Source organism: Crocodylus porosus, unplaced genomic scaffold, assembly GCF_001723895.1.
Source record: "Crocodylus porosus isolate Cpor-Errol unplaced genomic scaffold, CroPor_comp1, whole genome shotgun sequence".
In the NCBI taxonomy this organism is placed as follows: domain Eukaryota; kingdom Metazoa; phylum Chordata; order Crocodylia; family Crocodylidae; genus Crocodylus; species Crocodylus porosus.
The window spans coordinates 64,045,319-64,056,319 of record NW_017728906.1 but is presented as its reverse complement, the minus strand read 5'-3'; the positions used below and the strand labels follow the sequence as shown (position 1 = coordinate 64,056,319).

The window sequence follows — 11,001 nt, the reverse complement described above, 5'->3', positions numbered from 1 at the left end:
CGGGGTGAGAGACAGTGTCGAAAGCCTTCTGGAAGTCCAGGAAGACTATGTCCACTGCTACCCCTGCATCTAAGGATTTGGTGATCTGGTCATAGAAGGCCACCAGGTTGGTCTGACAGGACCTGCCTCTAATGAACCCATGTTGGTTCCCCCTAAGCATAATCTCCCCTGCTGGCCCCTCGTGGACATGTGCCAGAATAATTCTCTCAAAAAGCTTGCCCAGGATCGAGGTAAGCCTAACTGGCCTATAGTTTCCCAGGTCCTCCTTCCTCCCCTTTTTGAAAATGGGAACCGCATTGGCCCTCTTCCAGTCCTCTGGCACCACACCAGAGCACCACAAGTGCTTGTAAAGCCGTGCCAGGGGTCCTGCAATGACTTCAGCTAATTCCCTCAGCACTGGGGTGGAGATCATCTGGACCAGCTGATTTATATACATCCAGTCCCTCCAGAAGTTCCCTGACTAGATCTTCACTGACCCTTGGCCTAGGTGTGCCTCCCCTAGGGTTTAAGAGGGGCCCAGATGGGGGGGTGACTGTTCCAGTCCCTACTCAGGAAAATGGAGGCAAAGAAATTGTTAAATATGTTAGCTTTGTCATCTGGTGCTCATGACCACATTTCCAAATTTTCTCTGAACAGCAAGAAGTGCTAGAGACTCCACATATTTCTTTGCAGACTTCTCTCTTTCTGTATATATTGGCTGCTTGCAGACATTAAAAAACAAAAACAAAACATGCTTTACTAGAAGAAGTAATGTGTTACTTTGACCCAGCTGCACAGTGCGTGTATAGAACAGGCGCTTCACCAGGGCTTTTTGGTGCTTTTATCTAATGGCTGATTGAATTAGCTATTAGATAAAAGCACTACAGAAGACTCACTAAAGCGACGGAGCTATACAGACACTGGCCAAGCCACGACCAACTAAAGCACTGCCTCTTCTAGGCATGTAATGGGCTTGGCGCGGGAACGCACCGAGTTTGAAGTAAAGGATCATTTTGGGTTTTTTTTTTTTTTAATTTTAATGTCTGCAAGCAGCTTTTTGTGCTAAATGATTGGTTGTGATTGATGTCAATTTGAAATCCTGAGAAAGATGACTGACCTGCTGGAGTGGCATGTCTGCCTTCATTAGTAGTAGCATTTTTGTTTTTTTAATTTCACTTCATTCATGTAAATCTTCCTGTAGTTGTCTGATCCAGGGGTGCTTATAGTAAGCTACAGCTGTAACAAATAATCAGTTTGATCTTTTCTTTCTGCTTGCCTTTTAAAAATGAGCCTCCTGGAAGTGCAGAATCAATCTGACTTAAAATTTTGGAGAGTGCTGCTTTTCCTCCCCTACTTCTAAAAGTGACCCTTTGCCCTATTTTTGAAGTCTCTTTCAGCAGAAAAGGAACCACAGAACAGCAGCAGTAATTACTCAGATGACCCCTGGAGGATAACTGAAGAACAGCGAGACTATTATCTTAACCAGTTCAAAACCCTTCAGCCTGACCTGAACTCCTTCATTTCAGGTAACATTAACCACATAATAGCTACATGTAGCAGAAAGATCAGTGTGAAAGACATAAAAGGTACAGTAGAAAAAGTGAAAACTCATTCATTTGTCTTTGGATCAGATTTATAATCTATAGAATTGATGTCATGAAACATGTCCTGTATAAAGGGAAGATCTGGCTTGGGATTCCCCAAGAAGTTTTATTTGGTCTCCCTCTCCTGAAGGATCATATGGTATGGTCTCTCAAGGGGCAAGCGTCTGGCTCAAGAACCTGCCTCTTCTATGACCCTGGCTTCTGCTATAGCAGTCCCACCCCACTCAGCCCCTTGGAAGTTGTGTATTTCCCACTTCCAAATGTGGGAGGTTCATCGTGCAGATATCCCAAATAGCACAGCCCACAGCTCCACTTCAGAGTCTTTATTGTGCCATTGCAGTTCCATCTGTCCTCCCTGGGACTACCCTTTCTCTGCCCCCAGCTCTCTCAGCCTTACTCTTTCTGATACACAGACAGCCACAGACGCAACAGAACTGTTACAAAACCCCATAGTGTTTACCCAGAAACTATAATATTAACCCAGACTGCAATCTGCCCCTGGGATAAAAAGGGAACATAGGTCTCCTGTGTATGAAGCTATTCAGGAACGTTTCATAGTAAAGCATGCTCTCAAAATGCTCTCCACAAGAAGTGCAGGATAGAATTCAGCCACTTAGCTTGTTTGGTCACAGCTGATTACTTCTTTTTAATAAATAGAGCAACTGAAATATACAGCCAATAACATCTTTTCTGTGAAGATTTTTGTTGTTGCTCTTTAAATCATGTTTCACCTCTTAAGGTTCACTCCGTAAAAATAGGGTAGAGTTTATTGTCTTGGTTATTTTAATAACAGATGTTCTCTGCTTACAGATAAAATTATTTTTTCTTTTAATTGCCAGCTCTGCAAAACCCATTCTGGAATCTGAGAATCAAGCAAGGTTAATTCTTCCTTGTGTATCATTACCAGAAATAAATGTTCTGTGGACTAAGTACTGCCCTAACTTACACTTCTGCAACTCAAATGTCTTTAATAAGCTGACACAAGTGTAATTACTTGGAACTAAAAAATGCAAAAGCAATTGAAGATACATTTGGGAGAATTAGAGTCCAGCTGCTTTTCTCTTAGATGTGCAGAAAGATGTGTGTTCATCCCCAAAGTTGGAAGATACAAATTCTAGGAATACACCTGTTGACAGAGAAGATAGTTTTACATGCTCTCTTTTCAAAATAGAAACATACTCTAAATATTCAATGGGGATTTCAGGAAAATACATGCCTTCATAGGGCACAATTTTACTCTCAAATAAAAATAATTAGAGTAAGCTGTCTGAATATAAAGGCAGTGTTTGGAACTGCATCCTGTAAAGTGTTGCGTTTTATTTTTGTCTAGAAGAAAATGAAGCATGTGCTTTAACTTGCCCATTAAAGTCAGTGGGGCTGTGCATAGGGTTAAAGTAAAGCACATATTGAACTGTTTTGGAGAGACAGGCTGCAGTGCCCATAGCATTGCAAGGTTGAGCATTTGGTCTTTAAGGTTGGGACTATACTCGTTTCTCCCCACACTTCCACTCCACCTGTGAAAAACACAAAAATGAGGTAGTAAAGCTGCCCCTAGGGCTCCCCTGCCACTGCTCTCTAACCTGACAGACAAAGAGAGCTTGAGAGCAACAGAGATGGAGGTGTGTGGGGGGCGGGATTGGTATGTGCCCCCCTGGGGTAACTTCCCTGCTTTGTTTCTGACTGGTGCAAACAGAGCATAAATAGGTTTCTGTGGGTGTACTTCTCAGTGGTGCTCTCAGGCATGTTATGGAAGTGGTATAGATGTACCTAATGGTTAAATGTAAATCCTATAGGGTATATATGTGGTAAAAGTAGTGTAAGAGCTCACAGAAATCACATTGTCACACCAAATGCACAGATCCAACCTTTTGCAAAAGGAATTGTTATCAGTACTAAAAGTTTGGCTGGTATGGAGGAGCCACCCATTTTGACTAAAGGCCATTTGACTTGTTTCTCTGAGGCACTTACTCTTGCACTGCATTTCGGATTCAGAGGTTCTCCAGCCAGGCTCAGCGGCAGGGAAAGTCACTATGGAAGTAACCCAGGAGAAAAGCACTGCTAGCACCCCATGCAAAGCCCTTTGCTTCCCCATGTACTTGGTGCTTACATACAGCCAGCTTATCTTTGAGAAGAAAACCATGCATTTCAATTTTCCTTTTTTTGCATGCATGCATAATGGTGGTGAGGATCGCTAGTCATATAGAAGCATGTTTTCATCTATTAATTTTTCCCTTGTTGAGAGGAGAAATGGGGGAATGAGGTCAGTAGTTCTGCCTGACTTTTCCAGATTACTTACTTGCCAGGAGACAAATGGCCAAACAACTATATTGGTACCCAGTGATCTGAGTGGCTGTTGATATATGAACTAACTAGCTGCTGTGGCAGCTTTGAACCAGATAGTGTTTGTTCAGCTCTGTTTGTTAGAGCATGGTGCTAATAATACCAAGACTGCAGGTTCCTTCCACAGTTGGGTTAAATGATCTCTTGAGGTCCCTTCCAGCCTTACTTCTCTGTAAAACTAAACCTAAGAAAAAATGGATATGGGTAGATGAATACTGAATGCTCGTTTCATTGCTTATTAAGGAATGGTTCTTGACAGGTACTGTGGCTAAGAATTTCTTCACAAAATCGAAGCTTCCTATTCCAGAGCTTTCTCACATTTGGTGAGTACAGTAACATAATTCTGTGTGTGTGTGTAAAAGATCCTAGTTCAAGAGTTTTTGTTTGATTAGAAACGTGTCTTAGAATGATTGTGATTATTGCTTATATCTGCAGAATCACTTTCAGGCCCAAACAGCAGGGGGTGCATTGATCTTATGTTATGCTTGTTATCTTTAGAGATGCTCTTGTACTCAGCAGGACTATAGAGATTTAAATAGCAGTATAAATGAGAGCTGTTCTTAAGAATATTGTAAGTAATGTGATTAGCTAAAAAAAACCTGACATAGTTCATGAAACAGTGTAGAAGAGAAAACACACTTGGAACATCTCTTCTTGTGTTTAGTTAGATTTATGTTTCTAGCTGAGTTTTGTCAGCTGAGGCCTAATTAACACCTATTTTTTTTTATAAATGTAGCTGCATAATTCATCAGTGCTTTACTAATGAGACAGCACCCTTGCTTTCATTAGCTTGCTTAGACACCATTGCACATTGTACGCAATAAAATTTACAAGAATTCTGTTATATGTCTGTAAACAAAATGATGCTGTGATTCAGTATCAACCTCTTATCTAGATATGAACAACAAACTATTCTATGCATTTATTAAAAATACTGATAAAGAGAGCCTTTTATTTTACTTTTACTTTTTACTCTTCTTGAAGGTAGATGCTAAGAAAATCTTGCAAGAATCTAAACATCTGTTGGGGGTCAAAGAAACTGTCTGGAACACTTTCAAGTCTAGCCATGAATCATGAAAATAAAAAGCTTAAGGAAATGTTCCCGTGGGGAAAATGAGGACTGGAATTTAATTTTAAAGGTTGTTTAAGAAAAACTGGTTAACTCACAATGATAACAAAACACATTACCAACTTCAGTGGTTCTCTGCGTAGGATTTAAAAGAGGATATTATTTTCTAGTAGCTAGTTTAAACATTACTTGATATAATCTGTCTGGCTGTGCCCCTTATGCTAAAAGCATAGAGCTTTTCAATCTTTTTCCATATAACATTGACTGTTTGAAACACTCAAACTTCTGATGATGGTGAATTTTATATTGCTCCATTTTAGCTGTTATATTAATAGTAATAGAGTTCTTATATTTTCCAGAGGGTATATAGTTCATGAAACCGTATTCTTAGTCTTTTGAGATTGAGTATTGTTATTCCACACGTATTGTAAAATTAGACAACAGTGGTGATTGGCGCTTCAAATGGTAGCCAAAAGTAATTAATTCAGCTTTTCAGCTTTTCTGGTGAGTCTGTACTATGTGCTTAAATATTTACTGAGACCCATTTTCATTGATGTTTCTGCCTGAACCAGTGTGGAAAATTGTTTAAGCATTAGGATAAATCAGCTAAAGCTATTTTTAACATCAATGAATGTGGCTACTCAAGTGAAAATACTTAACAAATTTTGGGTCTGAAAGGCTGGATAGAAAATATTGTACAATTTTGTACAAAATACTTCATTATTCATAGAATAAATCTTTTCAATAGAATGCCAGTGTACTCCACTTTTCCAAGAGGCATTTTTAAAAATCACAATTTTTTAAAAATACCATCATGCCTGGAAATTGTTACATTCAGAATCAGAATAAATGTTTAACAGTGGCATTTTTAAAATTCGCTTAAAATTCTCTGCAGCTAACCGTTGTCAAAAATAACTTTCCTATATCTGTTATGTGTCTGCTTGTGTGCGTTCCATTTCTGTAATGGATTTGGAAACAAGTGAATATTGTGTTTTCAGGGAACTAAGTGACGTTGATTGTGATGGAGCGCTGACACTAGCAGAGTTCTGTGCTGCTTTTCACCTGATTGTTGCTAGGAAGAATGGTTACCCATTACCAGACAAGCTGCCAGAGACACTACTGCCAGATTATCTTCAAACAGGTGAGCCCGTTGTAGTTCTGTAACTGTCTAAAGAGCTCTGCATTCATTAGTATATGAATAAATATAACATATGAATAAAAACGTCTTACAACACTTCTAAAAGATAGCTAAGCCAGGGCTCTGGTGGCCCTCAGAGGGGCAGGGAGAAGTTCCAGACCTGAAGAACAGCAACCATAAATGACCTCCTGCATGTTTTGGCCAAGCACTCTTTGCACACAGGTGGTACTTCAGGTGAATCTTTAATGTTGCACGTGAAATTTTAGTTGGAATTTTCTGTAATTCTCTTTTCAAGACTCACCATTTCCACTTTAAATTAATTATGATAACAGCAGTGAGATTGCAGAGATTGTATCAGTTTTTGTGGGACAGGGATAAATGAGTCCAAAACATGTGATGTTCCTTATTAATGAGGTGCAATTGAGAGACATGTTCCCTTATTCATTCTTTTCAATGATGTATCTCGTAATTATACATGAACCCTGAATTACATACCATTCAATTTTTTAAAAATGTGCACAGCTTTCTAGGGTGAGGAAGATTAATCATAGATAATGATTACAATTCTAAGTGCTGGTATTTAAGACTTAATAAAATCTCCATTCAGCCTGCTGACACTAGCCATTAAAAGAGAGAAAAAGAAGAAATCAAGCTGTAGTTAGGACAGTTCAGTGTCCATTGCAGTTGTTTCTGTAAAAAATATATTTTTTTACAATTCAAGTCCAAGTATAGGGGCATATTGTGAACTAGCCACCTTCCAATTGTACATTCTATTAGCCTTGTAATATTATGTCCTTATGAGCAGGAATCCTGGTTTTCTCTGATTTAAAAATATCAGCAATTTTCAGGTTAAAAAAAGTAACCCCAAAACCACATTTTTCCATGATCAAAATAAAACACCACTCTGTGTGTGTGTGTGTGTGTGTGTGTGTGTGTGTATTAGTGGTGTTTCATTTTAATCATGGAAAAATGTGGATTTTGGGTTATTTTTTAACCCGAAAATTGGGGACTTTTTATCAGGGAAAACCAGGATCCCTCCCTATGACTGCTACCTTATCCTCCTTTCTCCAGGACCTGTATTTTGTTATGCTTCCTTCTAAACTCATCTTAAATTAGTGTAATCTCCTCTAGGGCAGGATTCTTGTCCTTCTGTATATATTTGTACGGTGCTTAATGCTTTAGCACCTTGATCGTGATTAATTCTCTTGGGTGCTACTGCAATAGAAATAACTGGTAACAGGTATAGGAAGACATGGTGTCCTTAGGAGTGTAGTAAGCAGGTTCACCTGAGAATTTTCTCTCTTTAAATTTTTCTGTTTGTTCCTTTTTTTTGTTCTAAACCCCCCTGTTTGAGTTCTAGTTTTCTTTCATTTTGTTAAATGGCCTCCTGTTTTATTTCTTTTATGCAACAGTTTTTTGAAGCTGATATGTATAAATGAACCACAAGGGCTAACCATTCGTTCTAGCAGTGATACTTCTGACCTTAAAGTACAGTGGTTGAGGTTCCTAAAATTTCTCTAATGCTTAGTGCACTTTATAGTCACAATAACCCTGTACTTTTGGAACAGAGATCTCTGCCTTAAAAACAATTGTGAATTATAGTACGGGTTTCTGGATCAGCAACATCGGAATAAAAATAAATTAAAAATCAGTATGGTGGGTCATGGGCAGAACCAAGATTGTGTGACCAGTGCTGCAGATGTGGCTGCACTTCCAGCTCCACCCCCCTCTCTCTGGGCATAGTCAGGCTATGCCACAAGAGTGGCAGCAGGGACTTTGTCCCCAAAAAAATAATAATCCCATTCTCCCTGTCCACTGTCCTCTGCTGCTGCTGTCCCCACCAGATCCGGGAGCAGGAGTGGAAGACAAGCTCAAAGCCACTCCTCTCCCGCTCCAGCTGAAAACAGCAGTGGTAGTGGGTGGGTTCCTCTTTCCTGCCCATTCCCTCCTGGCTTTGGTTTAGAAAGGTTGTGGGGCTCTAGAGCTGCTCTGGCTTGTAGTGGGACAGTAGTGGTGGTGGCAGGTAGGTTCGCCCCTCTGCACTTGCTTCCAGGATGGTAGGCAACATCTGGAGGGACAGAGCGGAGAGAAGTAATCCTCTTGCTGCTGCAGCTGTTCCCAGCTGGAGCAGGGCAGGAGTGACTGTGGAGCCTCCTCCGTCCCACTCCTGGATCAACAGGGAGGTGGGGATGTGCTGAGGAGGGAGGGAAGGAGAGGAGGTGCCGATAGTGGGGGAAAGTGGGGCATGGGATTCTATATGAAATAGACTCTTTAAATGCTGACTTTGAACTACAACGTTTCTTTTCTTTAAAAAGAAACCATTTTTTCCTTGTGAGACACCACATAATACAGTTTGCTACATGAAACCAAGGTTTTATTTGTCTGTTCAGGAACGTCTTAAAGACTGAAGTAGGGTTGTGGTCCAGGAAATGTACAAGGGCCATGTACAAACATGAAGAGCTGGAAGACAAAATGATGATAGAGAAGAGTATGAGCTCTGCTAAATTTAGTTAAATTACGTAGCTCAGCTGGGGTCTGCCTCTTCCTACTATACAGTTGGTCCAATAAAAGATATGACAGAAAATCCTTGCCTCTTGAAGATGGAAAATACTTTTCATTAATTTGACACATCGACCTCAGAATGAGATTGAGGTGTTACTGTCTGTGTTGTATGTCCATTAGGTTCAAGCACGATATTTTACATTTTATTCAATTGTTAGAGGGTGAGTTAATGTTGCTGCTTTTATGTTTTTTTTTTTAAATGCATGACAAATGAAGAACAAGCTTAAAGATGGCATAACTCCATTAAAATCTGACCCTCAGTTTTTTGTTTTGAAAGCTTGTTGGAAAAAAAATCTCTGATATTATTAGCCCTATTTACTAATCAAACTTTAAAAACTCCAATCAGTAAAATCTTTATTTGTCTGAGGGAACAAGATGCCAAATAAAACAAGTAGCTGGCCCTGTGAAAGGGTTATTCTGCTTTCAGTATATTGATCTTAATAATAAAATAGGTTTTTCCAGCTGCTTATACAGGTTTCTTTCAGAGAGACTAACCCCTGAGAGTATTAGCAGAAGGATCTGTGTACACAGAACAGAAATAAGGCTAGTGTGATTATTACGTTAATAAAGTGGTTAGCTGATTGGTTGTTCTTCATACCTGTCTGGTTGAAGACTACAAAGGTTGGAATGAAAGTAATGTTTTCTTTTGATTAATAGTTAAGCTTTTCACCGGCCATTTTTGTAGGTTCTAATAGGTTTTTCACTTCTGGATGACCAAGTGGGGAGCTGAAGGCCTGCTGCTAATATTTTACCTTTATAGCACTCCATTACATGAACTGTAAAGCCTTCTGTAAATATATTAGTTCATATGGCAGAGAAGAACAAATAAAATATCAGCCAGAACTGTTCTAGGGGTCAAGTATTACCAAATGTCCCACTGTTGTTATTTAGATATGCTGTAGTCATTCACATCTTCACATGGCATTAATTTTAAAGCTCTCAAAAATACAAAAGAAACCCATTTTTTGTACAGTACTTGTCACATTGATATATAGATCAATTGCAATATGAAGAGATGGAAGACAAAATGATGATAGAGTACATGGAAAATGTATGTGTTATTAATGAAAGGTTTGGTGTGTCTCTTTGCTTTCCCTTCAGCTTCCCTTAAGCCTATACGTGACTGTGCATTATTTGATTCTTATTCCGAGTCATTGCCAGTCAGCCAACAAACCAGGGACTTCAATCGAACTGAGGTAAGAAATGTACCTAAAATCTGTGGTTACATTGCGGAATTCGCATATATGCAACTTACGTAGCACTGATCTCTAGAGGAGTTTTAAAGGTCTATATGTCTTGCCTTTTGTCAATCTTACTGTCTTTTTTTAACAGTTTGTTCAGTGACCTGGAAAGAGAAAACATCTCTTTTGAAAAGAAAAATCTATGATAGCCTCAAAATTGTAAATGTGGGTCAAATGCAGGGGAACAATTAAATATTCCTATTCTTTTAGGCAGGATCTAACCTTGCTAAGGCTGGAGAAAACAATAGGAAGACAATTCTGTGCTTCTGTGGAGGGCAAGGCTCTACAACAGGGGCTGGCAATTATTTTGGGCAGAGGGCTGCTTACTGAGTTTTGGCAAGCCAATGAGGGCCGCATGACAGTCAGGCAGGGGCAGATAAATTTAATTTTCTAATTTTTTTTAATTTTCTAAATTTTTTTAGGGGCCCCATGGGCCAGGTGGAGTGGCCACATTTTGCCCACTCCTGCTCTAGAAGTATGTAGGTTGTTTGGGGAATATGAATGATGTTGCAGTCTGGAATGGCTAAAAGATGCAAGAACCTTTCTGGCTGGGATCCCCTGACACGGACTCTTTCACAGTTTGCTTTGTAGCAAACACTAGCTTTCATTTTCCAAGCCCCACAGAAGTGCGTTTCCCTGCTGTAACTGAGAATATTTTGCATGAAGCGCTCTGAGTTGCAATGATCCCCCAGACAAAACAGAAGTTCACTGTTGGTTCTACGGGGCATGGGAATCTAGCTGCTGACTGCCAGCCTGCAGCTGGTTTTCCGTAGGAACTGCCTCTCCTCCCTCCTAGCCTGTCCTTGTTTTCAGAATGGGAGAGGGAAAAGGGAGCTGAGAGAGAGTTCGTTCTAGCGGTTCCCTGGCTGGCCCTAGGGGGCACTCAGATACACCTGCATCCATCAAGCAAGACCTACCCGCAACAAACCTGTGCCGGCTATCCCTCAGGGTGTTGACATCAACCAGTCCATTAAGGATGGCCTCTTTAATAAACTTTTCTAAGATCTTCCCCAGGATAGAAGTCAGGCTGATGGGCCTATAGTTAGCCAGATCCATTTTCCTCCCTTT

The 11,001-nt window shown here is 40.0% G+C and overlaps 1 protein-coding gene across 12 annotated transcripts in view; it reads left to right on the top strand.

Moving 5' to 3' along the window:
* The window catches only part of REPS2 (RALBP1 associated Eps domain containing 2), a 152,470-nt gene that overhangs the window by 62,691 nt on the left and 78,778 nt on the right, over nucleotides 1-11,001 (top strand). For all 12 annotated transcript variants that reach the window (XM_019529256.1, XM_019529265.1, XM_019529266.1 and 9 more), the window contains 4 exons: nucleotides 1,367-1,505; nucleotides 4,183-4,246; nucleotides 5,991-6,133; nucleotides 9,794-9,888. In XM_019529256.1, the coding sequence (XP_019384801.1) occupies nucleotides 1,367-1,505; nucleotides 4,183-4,246; nucleotides 5,991-6,133; nucleotides 9,794-9,888 (441 nt within the window). The remainder of the gene's footprint in view (nucleotides 1-1,366; nucleotides 1,506-4,182; nucleotides 4,247-5,990; nucleotides 6,134-9,793; nucleotides 9,889-11,001) is intronic.